General features: G+C 47.0%; 9 protein-coding genes across 14 annotated transcripts; 3 read left to right on the forward strand and 6 right to left on the reverse strand.

Moving 5' to 3' along the window:
• Positions 1–17: 17 nt before the first annotated feature.
• Positions 18–1,655, reverse strand: LOC108159861 (lipoyltransferase 1, mitochondrial). Its single transcript, XM_017293460.2, has 3 exons — positions 1,044–1,655; positions 442–903; positions 18–383 (listed from the first exon to the last, which is right to left on the reverse strand). Exons 1-3 carry the CDS (start codon positions 1,623–1,625, stop codon positions 213–215), a joined length of 1,215 nt encoding a protein of 404 aa, XP_017148949.1. The 5' UTR covers positions 1,626–1,655; the 3' UTR covers positions 18–212.
• A 125-nt stretch (positions 1,656–1,780) lies between these two features.
• Positions 1,781–2,376, reverse strand: LOC108159862. The gene has a single exon (XM_017293463.2). The coding sequence runs from the start codon at positions 2,111–2,113 to the stop codon at positions 1,919–1,921; it is 195 nt and encodes a 64-aa protein (XP_017148952.1). The 5' UTR covers positions 2,114–2,376; the 3' UTR covers positions 1,781–1,918.
• Positions 2,377–3,295: 919 nt separating this feature from the next.
• LOC108159447 lies at positions 3,296–3,940 on the reverse strand. 3 transcript variants are annotated; one of them, XM_017292738.2, is made up of 3 exons: positions 3,878–3,940; positions 3,670–3,811; positions 3,296–3,584 (listed from the first exon to the last, which is right to left on the reverse strand). In XM_017292738.2, the coding sequence occupies exons 2-3, from the start codon at positions 3,805–3,807 to the stop codon at positions 3,474–3,476; spliced, it is 249 nt and encodes an 82-aa protein (XP_017148227.1). In that variant the 5' UTR covers positions 3,808–3,811; positions 3,878–3,940; the 3' UTR covers positions 3,296–3,473. The 3 variants fall into 3 exon arrangements, with proteins under 3 accessions (XP_017148227.1, XP_017148226.1, XP_017148228.1); XM_017292737.2 differs by having other exon boundaries at positions 3,670–3,894; XM_017292739.2 differs by having other exon boundaries at positions 3,700–3,892.
• A 68-nt stretch (positions 3,941–4,008) lies between these two features.
• On the forward strand, positions 4,009–6,234 carry LOC108159446 (ubiquitin carboxyl-terminal hydrolase calypso). The gene is made up of 2 exons (XM_017292736.2): positions 4,009–4,356; positions 4,412–6,234. Exons 1-2 carry the CDS (start codon positions 4,167–4,169, stop codon positions 5,647–5,649), a joined length of 1,428 nt encoding a protein of 475 aa, XP_017148225.1. The 5' UTR covers positions 4,009–4,166; the 3' UTR covers positions 5,650–6,234.
• Positions 6,235–6,326: 92 nt separating this feature from the next.
• LOC117188346 (protein clueless) lies at positions 6,327–12,731 on the reverse strand. Of its 2 annotated transcripts, none has more exons than XM_033392059.1 (7): positions 12,231–12,731; positions 9,956–11,066; positions 7,604–9,908; positions 7,414–7,539; positions 7,132–7,347; positions 6,852–7,063; positions 6,327–6,777 (listed from the first exon to the last, which is right to left on the reverse strand). In XM_033392059.1, the coding sequence occupies exons 1-7, from the start codon at positions 12,412–12,414 to the stop codon at positions 6,573–6,575; spliced, it is 4,359 nt and encodes a 1,452-aa protein (XP_033247950.1). In that variant the 5' UTR covers positions 12,415–12,731; the 3' UTR covers positions 6,327–6,572. The 2 variants fall into 2 exon arrangements, with proteins under 2 accessions (XP_033247950.1, XP_033247951.1); XM_033392060.1 differs by having other exon boundaries at positions 7,604–9,875; positions 12,231–12,414.
• Positions 12,732–14,103: 1,372 nt separating this feature from the next.
• On the forward strand, positions 14,104–17,097 carry LOC108160314 (spermatogenesis-associated protein 20). 2 transcript variants are annotated; one of them, XM_017294235.2, is made up of 4 exons: positions 14,104–14,383; positions 14,449–14,586; positions 14,647–16,113; positions 16,174–17,097. In XM_017294235.2, the coding sequence occupies exons 1-4, from the start codon at positions 14,238–14,240 to the stop codon at positions 16,841–16,843; spliced, it is 2,421 nt and encodes an 806-aa protein (XP_017149724.1). In that variant the 5' UTR covers positions 14,104–14,237; the 3' UTR covers positions 16,844–17,097. The 2 variants fall into 2 exon arrangements, with proteins under 2 accessions (XP_017149724.1, XP_017149726.1); XM_017294237.2 differs by lacking the exon at positions 14,104–14,383 and having other exon boundaries at positions 14,390–14,586.
• LOC108160315 lies at positions 17,058–18,529 on the reverse strand. Of its 2 annotated transcripts, none has more exons than XM_017294239.2 (2): positions 18,381–18,529; positions 17,058–18,221 (listed from the first exon to the last, which is right to left on the reverse strand). In XM_017294239.2, the coding sequence occupies exons 1-2, from the start codon at positions 18,438–18,440 to the stop codon at positions 17,442–17,444; spliced, it is 840 nt and encodes a 279-aa protein (XP_017149728.1). In that variant the 5' UTR covers positions 18,441–18,529; the 3' UTR covers positions 17,058–17,441. The 2 variants fall into 2 exon arrangements, with proteins under 2 accessions (XP_017149728.1, XP_017149727.1); XM_017294238.2 differs by having other exon boundaries at positions 17,058–18,224.
• Positions 18,530–19,004: 475 nt separating this feature from the next.
• LOC117188178 (activity-regulated cytoskeleton associated protein 2) lies at positions 19,005–20,188 on the reverse strand. The gene is made up of 2 exons (XM_033391646.1): positions 19,422–20,188; positions 19,005–19,362 (listed from the first exon to the last, which is right to left on the reverse strand). Exon 1 carries the CDS (start codon positions 20,040–20,042, stop codon positions 19,458–19,460), a length of 585 nt encoding a protein of 194 aa, XP_033247537.1. The 5' UTR covers positions 20,043–20,188; the 3' UTR covers positions 19,005–19,362; positions 19,422–19,457.
• A 929-nt stretch (positions 20,189–21,117) lies between these two features.
• On the forward strand, positions 21,118–23,651 carry LOC108160802 (activity-regulated cytoskeleton associated protein 1). Its single transcript, XM_017295023.2, has one exon. The coding sequence runs from the start codon at positions 21,263–21,265 to the stop codon at positions 22,013–22,015; it is 753 nt and encodes a 250-aa protein (XP_017150512.1). The 5' UTR covers positions 21,118–21,262; the 3' UTR covers positions 22,016–23,651.
• Positions 23,652–24,801: the final 1,150 nt, after the last annotated feature.

Consider the following 24,801-nt stretch of genomic DNA (forward strand, 5'->3'; position numbering starts at 1 on the left):
GCTGGGGTTTCTAAACATTTATATAGAAACAATTTATTGCAGTTCTTTGTATACAAAACGTGGATAACAAAAGTTAGTTGTTTAAGGGTTTGTATATTAGTTGTAAACTAGGTTAGTAATATGGTATCGTGGATATACTACATCTATGTTAGGCGGATTAGTTGGACTAAGTAATGGTTTGTTTGTTTTTTGTTTCGCTAAGAAAGCTTCAATCATCCGGAGCCGTTCATTGCCTGCTGGACATTCGATGCAGTCACGAGCTTCAGGGCGCCCATAATGCCAGTCAAGTTCTGCTCGTTGTAGGCCTTGCCCTGGAGGGGAGTAACCACGGGGACAGTCTCCTCGCTGTGCGGCAGCTTAATGCCGATTTCTTTCATCAAGCCCTGGGCGGAAGAGTACAATTAAAGGGGGGGATATAGGTTAACAAAGTATTGCACTCACGGCCTCCACTTCTACGGTCAGCTTGAGCTTCATGCCCTGTTCGTCGCCCTTCAGTTCGAGTTCCTTTTCGACGGTGAACTTCGGTGTCTTTCCAATGACCCAATCCCAAGAGCTATAGTTGGACCGCAGCTCTTCGATGCCAGGGAACCATTTCTCTGTGGGATTGATCAGCTGGAAGCCGCGCTGCTGCATTGTCTGTGCGCTTCCGCCATCCTCCAAAGTTGTGGCCACCGTCCTAAGATATTCGTATCCGACCGCGGAGAGCAGCTGCGAGACATTCACATTGGGATTTACATCGACCAGATTGCGTATAGGAGAAGGCACTGAGGCTGTGGCACGACTGATGTAGTTGGCTGGCTCCTTGACCAGAGATTCCCCCAGATGCAGCTTGTTGGCGCTGGCCAGAATGGTGCAGTGGTGATAGGAGTTTGGGCGTCCCAGCTTGGCGGCTGTTCCAGAAATCTGTAAGCGGGCAAAAAAGTATTAATATATACGGGTATCAATATACGGGTACAGCCGTACGTAGAGGTGGTGTGCTGACGTCAGTGCAAGGTCAACTAGGGATGAGTGGCTGATAAGAAGCTCAGCTTCCCCCTTCTTACCTTCTTGTTCCTTATCACGATGTCGTCACGCTCATTGATCTCCGCCTTGATGGCCCACTCGCGGAACAACGCTCTTGTTACGATATTCAAATTGTACTTGCGATCATACCGCTCTCTGGGAGTGAAGAAGGTGCAATTGAGATTGCCACGATCGTGGTAAACAGCACCGCCCCCGCTGTTGCGACGGGCCAGGGTGATGCCACGCTCCACTAGCTTGGATACGTTCGCTTCGGTAAACGGATTCTGGTGACGGCCAATGACCACACACGGATCGTTGGCCCACAGCAGTAGGACGTGATGGTGGCCAAAGTCAAAGTTCTTGTACAGCCAGTCCTCTAGGGCCAGGTTGGTGAAAATGTCATTCGACTGTGAGATGAAGACCGATTTCTTTATCTCGGCATCGGGCACAGCTGGTGGGGCTTGGCGGTGCTTGCTCTTCTTCACAGCTGTGGGGGGGACTGCTGGGGCAGACGACGGTTCACCTACATTGCTGCTATCAGTCGAGGCGAGGCGCGTGATTTTGGTTCCAGATGCCAGCAGCAGACGCAGCTGGCTCGAATTGCGACGCAAGAGCAAGCTCATTGTGGCTTTCGGGCTGTTTTCACGAGGAAGTTGAAAACTGCTTCGGTTGCCAAGCAGGGTGCCGAGCGGGTTGCAAGCAGCGAAGTGCACTTGTAACCAAAACAAGGTCAAAGATGTCGGCAAAAGCTCGTAGCGGTTTAATTGTATTTTCTATTTTTGTTGTTCTGTTGTTGTTTCTGTTTGTGTTTTTCTTTGTGCGGTTAGGTTGAATTTTGATTGAATTTACTATCTACTTTAGCTAATATTGTCGGTTTATATTCGTTTGGTTTGATTGCTTTGGTCTTAGGTGGACTTTAGACTGTTGTTGCTCTGGGCTCGCTCGCCTTGCCTGTGTTTGCAGCAACCGAACTGGCGGAGATCAGGTACTCGTGCAGAGCGGGGGTCTGGTGCAGCCACTTGAAGGTTTGATGGAGACCACAGACACGCTTTCGGAGACCCAGGCAGTCCTTGTTGCAGCAGTTCTCTTGCATACTACGCTTCACACCCATCCAAAAAAAATCAAATCCGAAACAATCAGAATTTGGGGCCAGAAAAGACGTTCTTTTCTTGGCAGTCGCAGAAGTTCTTTCGGTTTTCCTTGCACTAGATACTTGGAAACAACAAAGGATTTTTCTGCTGAATTGGAAATTTTCCACTCTTTGTTCGCGACGGTCAACGGCACGCGGGGCGGGGGAAAATGAGCGGGGGGCAAAACAAACAATTGGCTGGCGCGGCAACGTCTTCTTCACGGGAAAAAGCTAATGCAGTGTGACCGCGGACTTGTCGATCTTGTCTATGGTCTGACCCTCAGAAAAAAACGTCACAAATTTCGAGATATACTGTAAATATACTGACTTATATTTGGATTCAAACTCCATCATATTCGCCGTTTTTGATATTCGGTTGTATTTTTCTAGATAATTAGGACCCTCAGCTCTAAACTCATAATTTTATTCGATTATTAAATAAATTTCCTACAAGACTGGTCATTTGGAAGTTCTCATCTTTGTTGGTTTGTTTGTAAAATAAGGTCTAAGCCAAAGCGGACAAAAATTTCCACTTAATTAATTTCTTTACATGGTAACTATGCGCTAACTACACATTTTCTTCATATTAACTACATTTGTATGTAATTACCAAAATGTTTATGTTTATGGAGGCGACAGTCTTAGCGCCGTTATCCACTTTTTGACATAGATTTTTAGGGCAAACGATCAGTAATTCGATGCTTTTCTATTCGATGTGGCCTAGGACATGGCTCTAAATAGCAATTCTACACGATTTCTACCTTGGTGCATTCGACAAGAGGGTGAGTCCATAACGCGTCTTAAAGCGTGTTATGAAAAACATAAAACTTGCAAGGTGTGTGAGCTAGACATGGTGGCAAGAAAATAAGAGCAAGACCGCAAATTTGTCGATATAAAATTACTGCATAAAGTCTAACAAGGATATTGTAGATGGGCACAGTCTAATTATCTACTACCAGAAGCCGCTGTAATGCCAATGCAGCCCCTCAGAGCCGAAGTCTTGGCCATTTTGTTGGCATAGTTGAAGATTGCTGAAGGCATCTTTCAGACTTGGCGAAGATCACATCGCTCAATTCCATGTCCTGCAGGCACGTCGACTCCAGAAAACAGAAGACCGCACTCGTCTGGCTCAGCAAAGTTCTGGGCCAGACGGGTGGCAGGCATTGTTTTATTATATGACTGTGACTATATTTTCTTCTTCAAGAATTTAGTAGTAGGTTTAAGACAACTATTTTTTTACTCTAAAGATGTGACACTTTGTTGACTCAATCAGTCAAGATTGGTGATTCAAGACAAGTTTTTTTTATAAATAAGACATTTTCTCCGAGCCCGCGTTGCAGTTTTAGTTTGGTATGCCGCCGTTGTTGATGTACTCCGCTTCGAGTGGGTCTATGGGTTTGCGTGCAAAGCGTGCCGGGAGCTCCCAATCCTCTATGGCAGGACCTCCAGCCAGCTGGAAAAACAGCAAATTAGTGTGCTCCAATGTTTTTATACTACAACACAGTTGGTTTTCTAGTAAATGGGCTTAAAAAGTTAACCTTTTTGCCTGCTGCTGGCTTTGAACTTGCCTGCTTATTTGCAGTCTGTGCACCGGCCGCGGCCGCACCCAATCCTCCTTTGCGGAACTGTATGAGCGGCACACGCTTGGCCAAACCAATAACCGTGGGACGAACCATTTCTCTATGGGAAAATTTTGTATATTTAGCAAAAGTTTGAGAAAAAAGTTAGTATGGCTGTTCCAGTTACGTGATAACAGCTGACTATGAACGATGAATAGGGCTGCCAGATCTTCCAATTGATTTTTTGTTCACATCTCTATCTTACTATCGACTGGGTTTCTATCGCAAAACTATAACTCTTCTCTTCGATACGATTTTGGCACATCTCTAAAACCAAACAAAAAGACAACAACATTTTATACAAAATACTGCCGCAAATAGCAACAATTTGTTCGGAATTCCTTTTCAACCGTTAATCGGTTTCGTAAACGCCATCAATAGCATTTTAGCAAAAGTATTTGGGGCGGCTTCTTACAATGAACGTCGCAGCAGGCGGTCCTGGTACGGCCAGTGCGAGTACGACTGCAGCAAATAGCATTTTCAACAATTCTTTGCTGGCATCGGCTACGGGAGCTACCACCATGCCAATGGCCCAACTGGCGGACGGTTGGCTGGAACTGGAGTCCGATCCTGGCCTCTTCACCCTGCTACTAGAGGACTTTGGCTGTAATTAGTAATGGCTGACTCTCATGCCACGATATTAATGTTCTTTCGATTTCAGGTCACGATGTTCAGGTGGAGGAGGTGTATGACCTCCAGAAGCCGATTGAAAGCCCTTACGGTTTCATTTTTCTCTTTCGCTGGATCGAAGAGCGGCGTGCACGCCGGAAAATAGTGGAAACTACCGCTGAGATCTTCGTTAAGGACGAAGAAGCCATATCCAGCATTTTCTTTGCCCAGCAGGTTGTGCCCAATAGTTGTGCCACCCATGCTCTGCTTTCCGTCCTTTTGAACTGCAACGAGAACAATTTGCAGCTGGGTGACACGCTGAGTCGCCTCAAGGTCCACACCAAAGGCATGAGCCCGGAGAACAAGGGATTAGCTATAGGCAACACCCCGGAGTTGGCGTGCGCACACAACTCGCATGCCATACCGCAGGCACGACGTCGCCTAGAGCGAACTGGCGCTGGTGTCGCCAGCTGTCGTTTCACTGGCGAAGCCTTTCACTTTGTCAGCTTTGTGCCTATTAGTGGTCAACTGTTTGAACTAGACGGCTTGAAGCCGTATCCCATGAACCATGGCGGATGGGAAGACCATGAAGACTGGACGGATAAGTTTCGTCGTGTGATGGCGGAAAGATTGGGTATCGCCACGGGCGAACAGGACATACGCTTCAATCTGATGGCCGTTGTGCCCGACAGACGGATTGCAATAACTCATAAATTGAAAATGCTACGCACCAATCAGGCGATCGTCTCAGGGACACTGCAGAAACTACTGAAAGCTGACGAGCAAGGCGAATCGGGAAACGGTGATCAGCAGCGCCCGGACACACCCACCACACTTCTAGAACCAAGCGCCTTCACTGCAAAGGATCTTCAATTATTGCTCAAGAACCTCGACACAGAAATTGCTATCAACGAGCAGAATTTGGCGGACGAGAACGATCGCCGACACATGTTCAAAGTGGATGCCAGTCGTCGGACTCATAATTACGATAAATTCATATGCACCTTCCTCTCCATGCTGGCCCATCAGGGCGTTCTCGGCGAGCTGGTCAGCCAGCATCTGTTGCCCTCGAAGAAGGTTAGTGGCCAAAGTGCTGCCAATCGAATAAGCAAACAAAACAGTGCCGCGTCGAGTGCAGGTGCCAACGCTGGAGCTGCTGCTGGAGTCACGCCCAAGAGTCAGCAGCAACAGCAGCAGCCGCAGACTGCCGCTTCGAAAAATGGCAAATCTCCAGGAAAAACTCCTGGCAGACGCCGAAAAGGACGCAACAAGTGCAGGAAACGGAAGTAGAGGTTTAGTCTTATGTTTAAGTTTTTATAAATACATTTCTGCATTTACTATACATATGTACATTTCGATATACATATGTATGTATGTATGTTTGTTGATGCACCGCCATTCCAGAATTGAACAGAATTTGTTCCCGTGAAGACATCCACAAATACGACAAACGGCTTTGGCTTGGCAGCTTCTTAAGTTTTATTGATCATTTTTTGGATCATTTTAATAATAAAAAAAACCATTTTGTTCATATGATTAATGTTCTGCAAGTCCTTGACACAGCAAGGAGGTCAGCAAACGTGTATGCATTATAAGTAATATAATGTTCTGATATATATATGTATATATATATATCCATATGATAGTTGTATAACAAAAACGTACTCATTCAATAATTCTCTGGTCTCTTTTTGCCAATTAAGCGCAACACCATATGGTTACGCTATGGTAAATTGGTGCATTTCATGCACTCGATGTGAAGCTGATTCTAACGGAAAACAATGAATGCAATATAGTAGGATGTGTTCAATCAATTAGCAATTATTATAAACTATAAAAGGCATTTGATGGCTTCTCAAATGGTTAAACAAACAATGTGTGTTTAAAAACAAGAGACAACTATCTGTCTCACAGCTGGTTTGGATAACGATGATGCTTGGGGGGTAGTGACTGATAGTTTGCTTGACTAAGTCTAAAATATTTTATTGGCATATACCGCATTAAGGGTTATATCCGATCTATATGTAATGTATTACTATGCGATGCGATGTGTGTGACATTTATGTTATTTTTTGTTTAACATGCTGGTTGACGTTTCAGTTTGTTCAAACTTTGATGTTGTAATTTAGCAGAGTCCCAAAATACGTTTGGCAATACGATACGATACGATTTTGTGACTTTGTTGGAGCGGTTGTTGTTTGCTTGTGGAGTGTTCAACTTGATACGGCCACTTTATCGCCATTTGTAAGCTTCTGGTCGGTCGCTGCCTGCTCCTTATTATTGTCCTGTGGGGCCAAAACCTCAGATTCTCCATTGTTATTGGCAGCAGCCACCATGGATTTGATCGCCTCGTTCACGTCGATATTGGCTTTCATATGCTTCTCAATCTCGCTGCGCACCTTAACAATGTCCCTTTGGCTGTGTTACGAAAAAGGCAAAACGTTAGCGAACTAGATCAGAATTATTATCCTTTACTTAGGTACAAGATTTACCTAATTTGCACGAACAGTATGCCATTGATTGTGTTCAGCATCTCCAACACTGAGCCCATCGAGGGCGGAGTAATGTGTATGGGCGGCAGGTCGCTAGTCAGCTTGCCATTGGAATAGATATCGTTCATCTTGCGCTGCAGGAGCACAGCTTGCTGGGTCAACAGGCGTAGACATTCGGCCGAGTCCCGTGTCTTTTCATGCTTCTCACCAAGCTAAACGAAAGGAGAAAAACACAATTGTATGCCATTTCCCGCTGCCTCGCTCCCGGGGTACGCCTTACCTGTGACTTGTAAATGGAGTAAGTCTCCTTCTCATTGTTCAACGCTGAGCGGAAGTCGCCCATGCACGACTGTGTGCGAGCCATCAAATGATAGCTGACTGCCACATGCATTGCCTTGTTGCCAAAGTATTTCAAATTCAATTTCAAGGCGTGCTCGATGAAGCGAAGCGACAGCTCATACTCTCCCAGCGCATGCAGGATCAAACTGATGTTGCTCTGAAATCAAAAGAAGAAACCAAAGCTTAAGACCCCGCGTTCAATTCACGTTCATTCAATGCTTACATCAATCAGAGCCACCTCCGGATGATCTTCACCGCAAGTCAGCACCAACAGGTAGCGGGCTCTGTACAAAAGTTTCAGGGACATACCCACATGTCCGTTGGCAAACGAATAGAGCGATAGGTGAGCCTGCAACAATTGTTTCAATTAACTGAATGAAGAATATGATCTGGGACGGGACTTGATTGCTTACGTATTCTAAAATGGTCGATGGATTGTCAATGCCATTTACGCGCTCACTCATGATAACCGCACGCTGCTGAATGGCCAAGGCATCTTGGGCATCGCCCAGCAGATAGCTGAGACGGGCCAGCATCCTCAGACATGAGCCGTTCTCCTGGTGCATAGCGCCAAAGACATTGTTGAGGAGATTAAGAGCTTCGCTGATCAGCTCGTAGCCTTCCTTGAACAGACCCTGCTGTATCTTGGCCTGGCCCGTGGTGTAGAAATTGTAGGCATCGGATGCCCTTGGGCTTATGTGCTTCACCACCGGGAACACATTGACGATGTCATCGTCGCCGAATGTGGGCTTGTGCTTGGAATCAAAGTTGTACTCGCGCAGGAGCACCTGAATTCCCACCTTCAGACAGAAGGCTCGCAGAAGGCAAATTCTCATGATGCCAAACTTATTCATAGCACTCTCCATGCAGTCGCAGTCGAGATCCCAGTCCCAGTAGGCCTTCGATTCCTTGCGTATCTGCTGCCACAGCGAACGCGGTGTGACCAGGGTCCAGTCGTAGGCGTTTGCGGAGCTGGAGGAGGATGTTGTGCTGCCACCATTCTGGTTGATCGCCGGCTGCTGTTGTCCCTTGCCGCCCTTGGAGGACTTGTGCTTGTTGTGCTTGCCACCGTTGCCACCACGCTTCTTGTGCATCTCATCGTTGCTGACGACAGGATTGATCGGGCCATTGGTCAGCAAACAATTCAGAAAGTGACTGATGGCGACGGACAGATGCATGGGGTCGGTGCTCTGCATGTAGGTGTAGTAAATGTGTTTGGTTGCCCTCACAATTAGCTCCATAACGGCAATGCGGTACAGGTAGTCCATGCGAGGCATCTGGCCCAGCGTTTTGATCACCTTGCCCAGATACCGAACATTGATGCCGTAACTGTGAAGAGACTCTGTCAGATTCTGGCCATCAATAGGGGGCGAGGAGTGGGACAAGTGCTCCTTGACAAAGGCCGGTATCTGTTTGACCACAAGGAACTCGGCGGCATCCTGAACGAGCAGCTTTTGCTTGGCCACCGACCCGGAGGTGCCCTCTTCCCCATCAACGTGGCGTATGCCCGGAGAGAAGACGTCAGGATTGAAGCGAAAGTCGAATTCCTTTTCCTTCATCGAGCCAACAGCGGCACATGCCTGCTTAACCACCTCGGCAGCCTGAATTTCGTTGGAGGTGGCCACATTCGACTGGGCTTCCCGTATGGCATTGACCATCGCCTCGGCGTTCTTTGTTTCGACAGGAGTTTCCTTCTCTTTCTCGTTCTCCTTGTCATTGGGAGTTTCATTTACATTTAGATTCTCTTTGTTCTCTTTATCGGCCTCTTCTATGGCAGGCAATTGTTTCTTCTCCTCCGACTGTGTTTCCTCGGGCTTCTTCGCATTGAGCTGCTGCAGATGCACGGCAGCGATCCGAATGAAGTTCACGTACCGATCCTCAACGAAGGCCTCCAGCAGCTCCTGCCTGAGGCAGCACAACTTATGGCGATGCTCGATGGGATAGCCCATTTCAACAAGCTCCGTGCTGAGCTTGACTTCCTGCAGCTTCAAGAAGTTGACATCTGGCGGGAAAGTGCGCAACAGATCGAGAATATAGTGTCTGCCATCGTTGCCAATGATGCCCTTGCACTCCACCGAAGAGCAGAGCTCGACAGGCTCATCGCGCTCGTTGTAAACGGAATGGGGCAGGATTTTCAGATGCTTGCCCGCCTGCCGCAGCAGCTCCAAATACTTGGGATGGCTCAGAACAGTCTTGCCAAAGTCTATAGATCCGTAGACAACGCTCTGCTCTTGCTCGCGCTCTAGGATGCCCGGGATTATGGACTGGGCAGTCACTCTGTAGCCGCGATAGTCAATCACCACCGTGCCCAGGGTGTACAGTCCCTCCACATCCACAGCATTGTATACCCTCACACCATGGAGGTCATAGCGCGGTGCCACATAGGCGGCGTAGTCACCGCCCAACTCCTTGTAGTGGTCCCTCACATCGAAGCCGAGAGAGAAGAAAATATTGTTCCAAATGAACATCTGCATCTTGGAGTCCTCCCCGGGATTGATGGCCAGCACATTGCCATCAATGACGGCCATGGCTCCCCTGGTTGCGGCAGTGACAAAGTCCCCGTGGACTTTGAATATGGCGCGCTCGCGAAGCAAGCGCTCTGGCAGTGTCTTGCGAGGAAGTTCACGCGTTGTCTGCAACTCCTCGTTCCAGTCACGTGTCTGGCCGGGTATGTGCTCCTCGTAACTGCATGAAACAAACGAAAGACCACCGCCAAGACTGTGATTAAAGGGTCAGTTTGGTTGGTTAAATGCGGCGCCACTTACCCCAACTTTGAGCTAAAGGCATCCTCAGCACGTATGGCGTCTACGGTGTGCTCCAGAATGGGGGACGCCCACTGGTACACCTGGTAGGGTGTGGCCACCCTCTCGAAGGCATGTCGCAGTGTGCGACGCTTCTGGATGGCCTGGAAGGCACGTCGGAACGAGGGCGATATGTGGGATAGCAGATCGATGAGCGAGTGACTCAGATAGCTCGGATTGTCTGGCTTTGGGTTGAAGGTGTCGTCCGTGGACTGATTTATGAAGAAGCCCCTGGAGCAGGCGGAGATGTGATAGCGCTTCTCCTCCATGGTGATGACGTACAGATACATGAGATCGCCGTGCAACTTGCGGGGACCAGGCGGCGGATTCCACGCGGACGTGGTGAGCACCTTCAGGGCCTGCGGCCCTTTTGCGTTCTTGAAGTTCGGATGAAGGGGCAGCAGTGGCGGCTCAAACACTCCGGGGGTCACATAGTCCGGCGGTGTGCAGTCGACAGAGTCGGGGCGCGTCTTCTTCTTGTCCAAGAGATCGCCCTGCGTGATCGTATTCAAGTAGGTCAGCGAGGTGCATTCAATGCCATTATATGCATCAGCGGGATCCAAATTCTTCAGCAGATCGCGCACATGACGCACATGGATGCGTGCCTCTCGCATGGTGTACGGCTCTTCGACCACTTTGATGGTGGAGCCTGACTCTAGCTGTTCGATCGTTTTCAGCTCGGCGAAATTGTCGAGCGTCACGTTGTCCAGCTGCAGGGAGAAACAGGTCCTGTGGCACGACTCCTCGCGATCCATTAGCAGTTGATGGATCTCCTGGACCAACTCCATGCTGGACAGCTGCACGGTCAATAGCTCTGAACCGGGACAGCTGATGTTCACGTGAATACCCGCATCGTGCAGGGCGTCCAGGTCAATGTCCTCCGTATCGAGCTCGGCAACCTCAGCCCCATCGCCGCCCTCCGCCTTTTCGTCCTTGACTGCCACCACATTTGCATTGGCGTCGGCTTCGGCATCGGCGTCACCATCTCCTTCGGGTTTCTTCTCCTCGACATGTCCATTGCTCAGAGCGTCTTCATCTGTGGATACGGGTGGGCTTTTGTTGCGGTTCTTCTTGCCTGGAGATTGAATGGGGTTCTGGTCAGTATTGTCATTTAAATGGCGGATATAGAATTGGGGTCCAATTCGGTAGGGTAGGAGTGGCGTGCTCAAAACCAAACCATTTTGAACTTTTGACAGTGTTCGAGCGACTTTGTTAAGGCTAAGCCCCAGGCTGGACTCTTTTGTCTCTCAGATTTACATAACAGCATGTTCGTTTACTGGTGCCGCTCACTGTGTCTGCCTGTATCTGATGGTGCACGTGTGTGAGTGGGCTTGAGTGTGCAGTGCATGAAACAAAAGACAGAAAAACAAACAAGAAAAAGCACGCCGCTGATAAGGCCAAAGGGGCCGGCCGGGTTCGGGTTCGGGATCGGATTTGATTTCGATTTCGAAGAGTCCCAGACCAGACGGTAAACGAACTCGATCTCCTTCGATTTTCACCAGAGCAATGCTAATTTCGACACCGGCCTATGAGATTACAGCACGGAAACGAACTGAGCTGAGGGAAAGCAAGAGTGGAAAGTAAACACGGAGAGCGGGTAAGGAAAACACCTCTCGCGACGCGTTGGTGGAAAGAGAGAAGAGCGAGAAGAGGGCAGGGGCAGGGGCAGGGAGCAGGCAAGAGTGCGGTAAGAGATAGGGCGATGCGATGCGTCGAAATTTTGTAGAAAACATGATTTACATAATTGTCGAGTAATTTGTGTTTTGTTGCATGCAGTTGGGGCAGCTAGCACGTGTTAATTGTAGGTTAAACTCAACAAGAAATCCTCCTCCTCCCAGTCGCAGTCCCAGTGCCAGGGGTTAATGAACAGTGGGGATCGGGTGAACAACATGTGCGTTGCCGTTGCCATGCCAAGAAACACATGCACATACGCGGGCACGAAGACACAGACGGCAAACGAACGAAATTAAATATTGTAACTTCGAATCCAACACACATTTACACTGCAATTGTAACGCACGCGGTTCCTGCAGCCTATCGCGAGGGGGAATGGAATGGGGGAGTAGCGAATAGCTAGAGCTAGAGACAGAGACAGAGAGAACGGGCGCCGGGCATGATAGGGAGAAAAAACCCATTACGTAATGTTAAAAATGTTATGTGATTCGATTTTGCAGCAATAATATTGAGGTAGTTTCCATGGAGGATAGGGTAGGGCGGGGGAGGGTGAAGTTGAACGCACCTTTCTTCTTCGTTGCGGGGCCATCGGCAGCAGTGCCATTGCCATTGACCAAGTTCTGGCTCTGATTCTTTTTACTGCCGGCCAAATTGCTGTTCTCCTTGGCCTTGTTGGTTTTTGTTGTTGCAGACGCTGCATCTCCCGTCACCGCTGAATTTGAATTTTTGCTGTCCATCTCAAGCCCCATGGTATTAGCCTGCTTCTATTCAAAAACACACAAAGTTCTTTTCACGTTTCTGCTGCTGCTGCTGCTTCTGTCTTTGGGCCCGACCGTGTTATACAACTCTAACCGTTTGCCACAGCCGAGTTGATGATTTTGATTTATTTAATATGAACTATTCTAGATAACAAACTTGGTTGCTGCTTTTGAATGACTGATTTTTTATTAACACCTATGACAAGTAGATCTTGTTTCTCTTTTTCAGCACATTATACTTTATTTTATTTGATTTTGGACAGTTTTAAATAGAAAAAGTTATGTTGTTGTCGGCAGGCCAGTGTGACCGCTGATCGATACAATATACCGCCCGTCCCTCAGAAAAATACCGAAATATACGACTTATTTTCAAAATATACCGTAAATATACTGACGATCTAATGTTCCATCTTACAAATTCCCCGTTTTTGATATGCCGGCGAATATTACTAGCTAGATAGAACATTTAGCCATGCCCACATAATTTTATCCGATTAGGGAATAAATTTTCTACTTAACTGGCTTATTCTTAATACTTGCTTTTGCTTGAATTTTGCCTGAAAAAAGGTTTTAGCGAAAAAGGTCCAACACATAAAACGTAAGAGAAAAATAGTTTATTGCTATTGTTATTATTTGATATGTCGTTGAATAATGCTGACTAACTAAGACCCTTAGCTCTGCCTATATAATTTTAAGCCATTGATGAATAAATTTTCTACACGATTAGCTAATTTTAAATTCTCCTCTTTATTGTATTATATCTTAAAACAAGGTTTAAACAAAAAATATCAACAGAAAACAAGCAACGTAAGTGAGTATGGAAAGTAACGTCATCTCTTACTTGTAGCTTGTCAGCCGGAGTATGGGCATTTGTCATATGTTGAGTGTCTTATCTCGATCCCGATACCTATTCTTGGCCTCTATAAGAAGACAATTAGTAGAAAAATATCGTTGAATTAGCTTAAAAACAGAGGCTGAATAGTTTCTGCATTCTTTGGAGCCTGAGATGACAAACACTTCCTCAAATCTATAACATCCATTTCTCCAGGGTATTCAGAATGTTGCTCAATCTGCGGCATGTTGAGAGACAATGCTGCTCGATTTCTTTGTGCGATTTTTTGTGCAACCAGGGATGCCAAACTTGTTTACATTTCCGTTGGTTTCAATTTGGAGTATATTTTAGACTTTCTTTGCACAATAGATTTGTTCAGATCAGTTAATTAACACCCAATACGACTGCCATAGATAAGGGTACTATAACTATACTAGCGTGGGATTGGAAGATCCCAAAAATCAAGGCAAAGGTGTATGAATTCTGGCTGTAGTTAGACTAAATTGATTATAATATATTCTGTATAAATATATATATATATATATATACACACCCAATGGTCATATAACACCAGAATTAAAGGCAAAGATGAATTATGTTTTCACCATTTGTGTGAAAATTAAGTTTTTCAACACACACAGCTGATGCAGAGCAGCGCGCAATACGTTCAAAGTATAATTCTGCTGCGCTGTTGCTCTTTTGCTACCAGTTCGACTACGCAGCCTAAATAGATTTCTTTGCCTTATATTTGGTTTCAATGCTTTAACTTTAACTGTAGCTTTGCACTAATAACGATGTGTCGCCAGCCCTATGCAAATGTGATTACAGCGCTGCCGCCAGCCCTAGTCACACAGCTGATATGCAAAATAAAATAAAAACATTGCCATAGTTAGTCCCAGCTTCGACGCGTTTGCACACGTTGCACTTTTATCGGCCCAGTGAAAAGAAGGCGCTTTGATATACCCACCAACATCAATTTGATATGTTCAGAAGCAAAACACTCCATCTCTGGATACGAAGTAATTTGAAAGCGGCAAGGAACCTTCACGTATTTTCGTCACTCGCAGCAGGCGTAGCGCCCCAGACGCCACCGAGCCTGTTCCATCGCACTTGGCGTAGTCCTATCGAGTAAGGGGAACACACAAAACTATAGTTTGTAAATCACGTTCAAGTCTCAATTTATTGTCAAATAGTTGGGGAGTAAGCCAAAATTACCGTGGAATGGCCAGTGGAGGGGAAACTGACGCGCAGGCTCCGAAGGCTCCAGGCAATCGATTAGTTTCTTCCAAATCTCCATACCTTTTGCAACATGCTTATAATCCAGTGGACTGGTGAGTAAACTAAACAAATAATATATTGAGCTGTGGAATAAACAAACCAATCCATCGTAGGTATCCCTGGGGCGAGGAGGCCTTTGAACGTGCCCGCACCGAAAATAAGTTGATCTTTCTGTCCGTGGGCTACTCAACCTGTCACTGGTGCCATGTCATGGAGCACGAATCGTTTGAGAATCTCGAGACAGCTGCTGTTATGAATGAACATTTTGTGAACATCAAAGTGGATCGAGAGGAGCGTCCCGATATTGACAAGATCTATATGACATTCCTCCAAATGACCAAGGGCGGCGGTGGCTGGCCCATGAGCATCTGGCTGACACCCGACTTGGCTCCCCTTACCGCTGGGACCTATTTCCCCCCAACAGGCCGCTATGGCATGCCTTCATTCAAAACTGTTCTTCTGGCCATAGCCCAGCAATGGCAGACGAATCGTCAAAGACTCATTGAGTCAGGCTCCAGCATTCTCAATGCTTTAAAGCAAAACGAAGACGCATCCGCTGTTGCAGAGGCTGCTTTCGAGCCTGGCAGCGCCGGCGCCAAGCTAGCTGAAGCTATCGGTGTCCACAAGCGGCGGTTTGACCGAACGAACGGCGGGTTCGGCACGGAGCCAAAGTTTCCCGAGGTGCCTCGCCTTAATTTCCTCTTCCATGCCTATCTGGTGAGCAAGGATGTATCCGTGTTGGACATTGTTCTGCAAACACTAGATCACATTGGTCGCGGCGGGATTAATGATCACATATTTGGGGGCTTTGCGCGCTATGCCACAACTGCCGATTGGCACAACGTGCACTTCGAGAAGATGTTGTATGACCAGGGACAACTGATGGCGGCCTATTCCAATGCCTACAAGCTGACAAGGAGCGCAACCTTTCTGACCTATGCAGACAAGATCTACAAGTATATAATGAAGGACCTACGTCATCCCCTGGGTGGATTCTATGCCGGCGAGGATGCCGACTCATTACCGGATCACAAGGACACCGTCAAGGTTGAGGGAGCTTTTTATGCCTGGACCTGGGACGAAATTGAAGCGGCCTTCAAGGACCAGGCCAAGCGTTTCGATGATGTCTTGCCGAAGCGCGCCTTTGAGATCTATGCCTTTCATTACGGGCTCAAGCCGAAGGGCAACGTCCCGACCTACAGTGATCCACATGGCCATCTCACCGGGAAGAATATACTCATTGTGCGCGGATCGGATGAGGAAACCTGCTCCAACTTTGACCTGCAGCCGGAGAAACTTGTCAAATTACTGGAGACGGCAAACGACATACTGCATGTTCTGCGGGATCAGCGTCCACGACCACATCTGGATACAAAGATTATCTGCGCATGGAATGGCCTTATGTTGTCTGGTCTCTCCAAATTGGCCAACTGTGGCACAGTCAAAAGAGAGGAGTACATCAGAGCCGCCAAAGAACTCGTAGACTTTCTGCGTAAGGAGATGTATGATCCGGAACAAAAGCTGCTTCTGCGATCGTGCTATGGAGTGGCTGTGGGGGATCCAACCCTAGAGAAGAATGAGTAGGTTCTTCACCAAACGATGCATAGATATGCCATAGATAAATATTCCCAACTTTTCAGATCACAAATCGATGGCTTCTTGGATGACTATGCCTTCCTCATCAAGGGTCTCCTCGACTATTACAAGGCCTCACTGGACCTCAGTGCCTTGCGCTGGGCCAAAGAGCTGCAGGAGACCCAGGATAAACTCTTCTGGGACGAGCAGAATGGTGCCTACTTCTTCTCCCAACAGAATGCCCCTAATGTGATTGTTCGGCTAAAGGAGGGTGATGACGGTGCTGAGCCCTGCGGCAACAGCGTCTCCGCCCGCAATTTGACACTTCTCTCGCACTACTACGATGAGGAGACCTACCTTCAGCGAGCCGCCAAGTTGATGAATTTCTTTGCCGACGTTGCGCCCTTTGGTCATGCTCTGCCCGAAATGCTGTCGGCTCTGCTGCTGCACGAGAACGGACTGGATCTGGTGGCTGTGGTGGGGCCCGACTCGGAAGATACCAAGCGTTTTGTGGAAATCTGTCGAAAGTTTTTCATACCAGGCATGATCATCTTGCACGTGGACCCCCTCCATCCCGATGATGCATGCAATCAGCGGGTGCAGAAGAAATTCAAGATGGTCAATGGCAAGACCACAGTTTACATTTGCCACGACCGCGTGTGCCGCATGCCCGTCACAGATCCCACGCAGCTGGAGGAGAACCTGATGGCCAACTTCTTTACCGAGCGCGTCTGAATATTGGATATTACTCGAATTAAGCCCCCCTAAATTTTATTGTTAGTTATGTTATTGTTTACGCTTTCAAAGCGCAGATCGGTTCTCCGAGAACTTTGTAGATGAACGTATGTACATAGAAGTAGACACATGGACGTCTATTTCACCTAAGAAAAAGTCCCGCAAAATTCGGGGACTCCCGCAAGAAACATCCAAACAGCAGTTAATTCTTCTCTTCTCAAATACATGCAACACATTTTGTGCTTTTATTGGAATCGTTCTGTTTTTGTTTTTGAAGCACAATACGAGTGCAGCCGTCCGGCTACTCTTGCTCCGCCCCAGAGGCGTAAAAACTAAGCTAAACTAAATGCTCTGCCCTGCGCTGCGTCCTCAGTCTGAGTCGGAATGGGACTCAGAGTCGCAAGGACGCGACGGCAATCGGCGTAGAAGGGAACTAAGTGTATGGAGAGAACAGTTCGGTAATAATAATCGTAATAATAGTAGTATGTAGTAATACAAATAATTTAGTTAAAATTCACATTCATCACATTGGTTGGCCAACCATCTCTGCCAAGAGCGTGCCTCTGATGGAGCTCGCCGCTGATGCTTTCGTTGCCTCTCAGGTGTCAGCATCGTTGAAGCTCATGGCCGCGTCAAAGCTGTCGACAATGGTCTCCATGCGCTCGTGATGCTCGAACCTGGCGAATTTGCGCTCCATGCGGGTGTACGAGTGTCGGCGGGAGTGCCGTGTTCGTCTGAAGAAACGGAACCGCGTGTCCTCCTCCTCCTCATCGTACTCCGGCGCCGACACAGAATCTTCGTCCGTTTCACGCAGGAAATCCTTGGGATCGCGGTGAATCTTGAAGATTTTCGTCGCTGTCGCCGTCGCTCCATGCAGCTTAGATATGGTTCGCGATGCATTAATGATGCCGCGATCCGCCAGCTGCAGTTGCTTTGAACGATTCTTGATGGCCGTGAGGCGATTCGTAATGGACACAACGTTGAAGAGCTTGGACAGTTCAGAGTCGACGCAGCGCGACTCTCGACGCAGGTTCTTACCGTTTTTTACATAGATAAAATGATTGAGTTGATTGTCGGCCGTGAGACCGGCCGAGCAGGTGGGCGAGCTGGAGCTGCAATTTCCATTGCTATTGCTATTGTTGCTGTTGGCGCTTGTCAGCAGCGTAGGTGTGGAGGGCGGCGCAGGCGGGGGAACGTGGGGCATTGTGTAGCAACGCTGACGTCCCGGTCCCGCTGCTAGTCCAAACCCAGGTCCCGGTCCCGAAACGGGCCCATCGTACAGGTTCGTTACATTATACCGGCTCAGTCGGCATGATGGCTCCGGCTCGATTTCTCCGATTTCCTGGTCGTGCTCCCGACTACTGGGCATGTCCATAGCCTGCTTTCCGTGGGCAGGCAGAAATTTGTGTTTGTATGTGTGTGTTTTTGCGAGTGGGTGGAGACGACGGCGACGGGGAAAAAGTAAGGGCGTTGTAGCAACCATAACACACAGAAAACGTAGCCGCTAGAGCGGTTGCAAGTGGTAAAAACTATTTACCTGCAGCAAGCCCTCAACCTCCATGTACTGGCTCTCCGTCAGACGGTGTGTTTTGTGCATTCAGTTAGTTGTTTATCAAATTCAGGTATTGATATATGAAAATATTATTATGATTGCAGTGTGGCCGCAGATTTGTCGATATTTACGGTCTACCCTCAGAAATATACTAAGATATACGTCGCAAATTTCAAAATATACGGTAAATATACTTACTAATTATTTGTATTCAAGTTCCATCATATTCTCCGTTTTTGATATTCGGTTTAATATTACTTGATAGTTAGGACCTTCAGCTCTGAACGTATAAATTCATCCGATTGCTAATTCAATTTCCTACAAGACTCTCATCTTTATTGAATTGTTTGTTAAATATGGTTTAAGCGAGGGTGAAGCCCAAAACGCGTTTTAAGAAGTGTTGGAAAATACTAGAAAATACTATTATTGAGCTAGACAAGGTGTCTAAAATCAGTGTAATCGTGGGGCTATTTAGCTCGGACCCTCAGAAATATACCGAAAATACGTTAAAAATTAAAAAAATTTGAGTTAAACAAAAAGGTGATCAATTAATTCAGATCACTTCTAAAGTGGAGCAACAGCTTTATTATAAAATTCCCATCACTCATATCAAAGCGTGTATATTTTGAGGCAATTTGCTTTAACAACATATACAAAATTCTATCATTTAAGGTCAACATTGACCTGGTCAAGCGATGTCAGACTTGAGGATGCCCACTTTTGTTTCTTCTTTGCAGGAACGATCTTGTCGTAGATAAGGTTTCGATCGAAGTGATCAATCATCAATTTAAAGAATTTCTACCCTTTCCTCATGGCGATTATCTATTGCGAACCAACTGGCTTGCTTACGCTAAATCGGGCTGAGGTCAATGTATACGGCACTTTTTTAGAATTTAGTTGGAGAAGCTTTGGATAGTCCGTGCGTCCAGGCACCAACGAGCGGGCGGCGAAAGGGTTTCTCCTGAATCTAAATTTAAACAAGAAGTCGAATAACCAAACATTTAGCATTTTAATTTTTTGTCTTACTTTAGTTTTACTATTTACAACTATCTACAAGATTCTTTAGTGTCTAGTGCGCTCCACAGTGCGTCCCCGGTCCAACAAATCCCGAAAAGTCTTAATTTCATGCCTTGGAATACTCTCCCTGTACTTGGACTGCATTAAGCCATAGATGAAGTCCAGCTCTGTTTCCTCGTCGTGCCGGCCGTCGGGTAGCTTGGCCAAAAGCGCGCGTTGCTTGCAAATAAACGAATCGATGGCTTCACCTCCCCCTTGCTTCGTCTCAAAGATCTCCATGTAGATTTGATAGGAGGGCTTGGTGGGCGAAAAGTGGTCTCGCAGAAGCTGCATGGCATCCTGCCAGGTTTTCGCATCTCGACGCACCCCCTTCCACCAGACAACGGCGATGTTGTTAAATAGCAACGGCAGCCCCTTCAGGGCGTCCCGATCGCTGATACCCTCCACCTCCTTGTACGTCTCCACCGCCGTTATAAACTCATCCACGGCATCGTGATCACGCTGCCCACTGAAGCGGACGGGGCAGTTGCTGAAGCTTCCCTTCGATTGCGGCTCATCTTCTTTGATGGTCGCCAGGGAGCGTATTGTTTCGATGAGTATGCGGAATTGTTCATCCGACATCTGCGTCATTTTGTCCCCAAATTTAATATTTTCCGCCCCGATTCGACAGAAAACTAACTAATAAATAGACGGCGGAAATGGGAGCGAATAAAATCCGTCGGTGGAGCGACTGGCTGTGGTTTTGTTTTTGCCAACTTAGTCTTTTCTCTTGTGAAATTATATTGGCTCTCATGGGGGAGCTTTTTTCGAAATTCAAACATAGCATGGTATTGCTATGTATAAGGTGCTGCCATTCTATCTCACTCTTTGGTGGCCTAAGTTGATGCCAGCCTGACTTTCTTTATGTAGTTTTTCCATACCTTCAATAGTTTTGACGTTTTTTCGAGCGAGCTTTCTTGCTGTTCCTCTCCCCCTCTTGTATGCTCCACATGTAGGTTGTTTGTATTTTCTACGTTAATGGGGGTTCACTTCTCCTATCACACCTTTTATCAGGTTATACTATATGGAATACATAGCGACAGGTGTTGTTAATACTACTCTAACTAATTGAAAAGTCTGCTAGCGTAATTATCAAAAAAGGAAATTAATTGATAAAAATGTACATTTTGTCTTAGATATTTACATGAACTCACAAAACTTTTCAATATTAACTCTTCTGACTCACTGGTAGGGCCCGGCCCTGTTTAAATTTGTTGCCATACATATTGGTATGTTTTGTTTTTCTTTAGTACATATTTATATGCTGCACAAGAAAATATCTTATACATGGGTTGAATTTCACATATACGTGCAATTGCACTTCAAGCTGTACTAATGTTCGGCAGCTGCAGATAATTTCGTCCGCATTTAGCAATTACAGATGCATATGTATGTATGAATGTTAATACACATACATGCAATAAATGTTGTATATACATGCATACATGTGTATTAAATGATTACTATTTTAACGGTTTTGCTTTAAAGTAGGCAACCGGCTTTAAAAATAAACCTCTATTATAATTCAATATATGAGTCATATCATCGGTCACAGTGCAACAACAATGGACGTGCTCTCTTTGGTATGCTCTCTCTGCCGGCTGAGCTTTTCGAACTTCTATTTCACAACAGTCCGCTATAAAATGGATCCTAAAGAAACCGAAAAATTTAGTCATCACGGCAACATTCGCTTCAGCCCCACTGGCTTTGTGCGCCGTTCCTCGCAACTCAACAAAAAAATAAATTAATAGCCAACGTGTTTTGGCCTAATTCCTCACCAAAGTAACGTGCAATAGAACACACAGATCGAAATGGCGCAAACTATACAGATGACCCAGGAACAGCTACAAGAGCTCATCGCAGCCGTGCGCGCTTCCAGCGTGGGTGGCGTTGCCGCCGGAGCAGAGGGAGCTGGACCCAAGGCCAACGGCAGCTTCGCTGCCTGCAACCAACGCTTTGGCGGAACACGCGATTACGAGGAGGTCGAGATGTTCATTTCCAACATTGTCACCTACAAAGAGCTGGAGGGCATCAGCGACGAGAACGCTCTGAAGGGGATGTCCCTGTTGTTCTACGGAATGGCGTCCACCTGGTGGCAGGGCGTGCGAAAGGAGGTTGTCACCTGGAACGACGTCATCGGGCTGATCCGCGAGCACTTCTCGCCCACTAAGCCCGCCTACCAGGTGTACATGGAGATCTTCCAGAACAAGCAGCAGGATTTTGATCCCATCGATTCCTTCCTGGTCCACAAGCGCGCCCTGCTTGCCCAGCTGCCAGCCGATCGCCACAACGAGGAGACCGAGATGGACTTCTTATATGGCCTGCTGAACATCAAGTACCGCAAACACATCACCCGCCAGAGCGTGAAGACGTTCAAGGAACTGCTTGAGCAGGGCCGCATCATCGAACACAACACCCAGGAGGACGAAGATCTGGCGGCGACCAAGAACACACGCGGCTCCCGCCGCACCACCCGCTGCACCTTCTGCAACTTCAGGGGACACACGTTCGAGGCTTGTCGCAAGCGCAAGAAGACTCGCGACGAGGAGCACGACGAGGAATAAGCCAAGCAACAAATGCATTATTGTGGGGGCGACGACGGCATGAACATCATCACAGGCAGCAGCATTCGGCCCCCACCCCCGCACACCAGAGAACTTTTCACCGCCACGCTGGCCGCCCTGCGCTCTGAGAGTGCCATCATGGCCCAACATCAGTGATAGCGAAGGAAAAGAAGAAGTTTCAAAAGTAGAGAAAGCTCTTTACCAATTCAACTCTTTCACTATCACACATACACAAACACACACACACACACACACACACTCTCAATCAAACGGCGTGCCGGTAAGCAGAGGAAAGCTTCTCTCCCTCTCTCTAAACAATTCCGCTATTTTTGTGAGGGGTTGGCTCTCTTAGCGATTGCGGCCGACAACTGGTGGCCACTGCAATTCCTTCGAGGGCTTTTCCCCGATCATGGATGGCGCTGCCCTAGAACTTTCACTTTCACGCTGCCCTGCGGCTATTTTGGCGCCGAACGCCAACTCTTGAACTCTCGAAATTTATTTCGAACACTCGTTTTTTAAACCACAAACTAGAACAACTATCGAGCGCTGCCAGGGGAGTATGGGAGAGGATCACGCATTTCGTCTGGAGTTTGGATGCTTTGAATCGCAGATGTAATTCATGGCCAAACGCTGGTTGGATGTCCAAGGCGAAAGCCCTGAGCATCTACACCTGGCTTTAGCTCTGCAATTGCAACGCGACCGAAGCCCCGAATAGATGTTGCGCGATCCGATCTTGTCCCCCTCTGGTAGACCTCAACAACCGCCGCCTTGACCTTGTGCCTGTCAGCGAAGAGGTAACGTATACGTGGCGCAAATGGTGACCAATGTATTCACCACACTGCAGTGGTCACCGTTTTAGCCGTTGTTTGCGTTGCTTTGGGTCTGTGCTTGGTCCTTGGTGAAGGTGGCAAAAAACCCCCCGCCCTGTGAATGCTCGCTTAGATCCTTTTGCACGTGGCTGTCGCTAGCCCAGGGCAGCAACTCCGTGCTGAACGTGGCCTCGGCTACGTCTGGTATGTGGTTGTTGCCAAAGGCGATGCTTCTGGTGCGATAGGAGCTTACAGCGGGCACGATCTGGGCAAAACCACAAATTTCTCCAGAAATTTGAAACCAAATCAATTTTTTGACATTGTCAGAATATGATCAACTTTGTAAATCGCACTACGATGGCTCCCGATTCGCCATTCGTGCGGTTGGCACGCCAAATTGCCAAATTCGGGACTACGGGTTCTGGGCTCTAACCCCTGTGATCCCGCGGCAAGCATTTAGGCACGTCATTCCCATTCACACACACACGCGAACTGGGTCTCGTCGTTACCGCGTATCTCCGGCCGGCACCGACTCTCCCAGTTCCACAATCCTTGGAAACCAGACACTTGTGCAGAATCCACAGGCGCGAAGTGACCATATGGTGGCCAAACTTGTGGGCGCGCCAATTTTCGGGGCATTGCCTCAAGCGCTCCACGAGACTAGCTCGCATTCTTCAAGGAATTTTAATTTCAATGGCATTAAACTTGTACCAAAAGCTGGGGGCCTGTTGACGACCACAAGTGTCTGATTCGAAAGCAAGAAAATATAAATTGTAAAACACAAGACTGAAACCAGAAAACACTAAACTCAAAACTACAAAACCACATATGATAAAATTGTGTATTTATTCAATGGGATTGGGTGAACGGGGTACTGCGCTCTTTCAGTGTTTTATTTGCAGCATTGCCTATGGATAAAGCGGCATAGATTGGACAACAGTTCGTCTCGGATGTACTACGTAACTTTTACATATGAAATATACTATAAGTTATATAATTATATAGAATTTGATACAACGAACTGTTTACCAGTTTCAAATTTGTCCACTTACAATCAAATTCATAAGAAAAATACTACGGAAATGCTTTATTTCTGTTCGATTAAAGCCGTTAAAATAGGTTTTTATACCCGATACTCAAAATGAGTATTGGGGTATATTAGATTTGTGGTAAAAGTGGATGTGTGTAACGTCCAGAAGGAATCGTTTCCGACCCCATAAAGTATATATATTCTTGATCAGCATCAATAGCCGAGTCGATTGAGCTATGTCTGTCTGTCCGTCTGTCCGTCCGTCCGTCTGTCCGTCTGTCCGTCCCCTTCAGCGCCTAGTGCTCAAAGACTATAAGAGCTAGAGCAACGATGTTTTGGATCCAGACTTCTGTGATATGTCACTGCTACAAAAATATTTCAAAACTTCGCCCCGCCCACTTCCGCCCCCACAAAGGACGAAAATCTGTGGCATCCACAATTTTAAAGATATGAGAAAACCAAAAACGTAGAATTGTAGAGAATGACCATATCTTTAAGACTGCGGAATCTGAATTGGATCGTATTATTATTATAGCCAGCATCAAGAAAACAATTTCATTTTTTCTCGCCCTGTCTCTCTCTAAAACACGTAGCATAGGCGGCTTTGCTTAGAGTAAGACATTAGCGCCTAGATCTCAGAGACTACAAAAGCTAGAGCAACCAAATTTGGTATCCACACTCCTAATATATCGGACCGAGACGAGTTTGTTTCAAAATTTCGCCACACCCCCTTCCGCCCCCGCAAAGGACGAAAATCTGGGGATATTCAAAAATCTCAGAGACTATTAAGGCTAGAGTAACCAAATTTGGTATCCGCACTCCTGTTAGATCTAACTATAAAACGTGTATCTCAAAATTTCGCCCCACCCCCTTCCGCCCACACAAAGGACGAAAATCTGTTGCATCCACAATATTGCACATTCGAGAAAACTAAAAACGCAGAATCA

Source organism: Drosophila miranda, chromosome 3 (assembly GCF_003369915.1).
Source record: "Drosophila miranda strain MSH22 chromosome 3, D.miranda_PacBio2.1, whole genome shotgun sequence".
NCBI classification, from domain to species: domain Eukaryota; kingdom Metazoa; phylum Arthropoda; class Insecta; order Diptera; family Drosophilidae; genus Drosophila; species Drosophila miranda.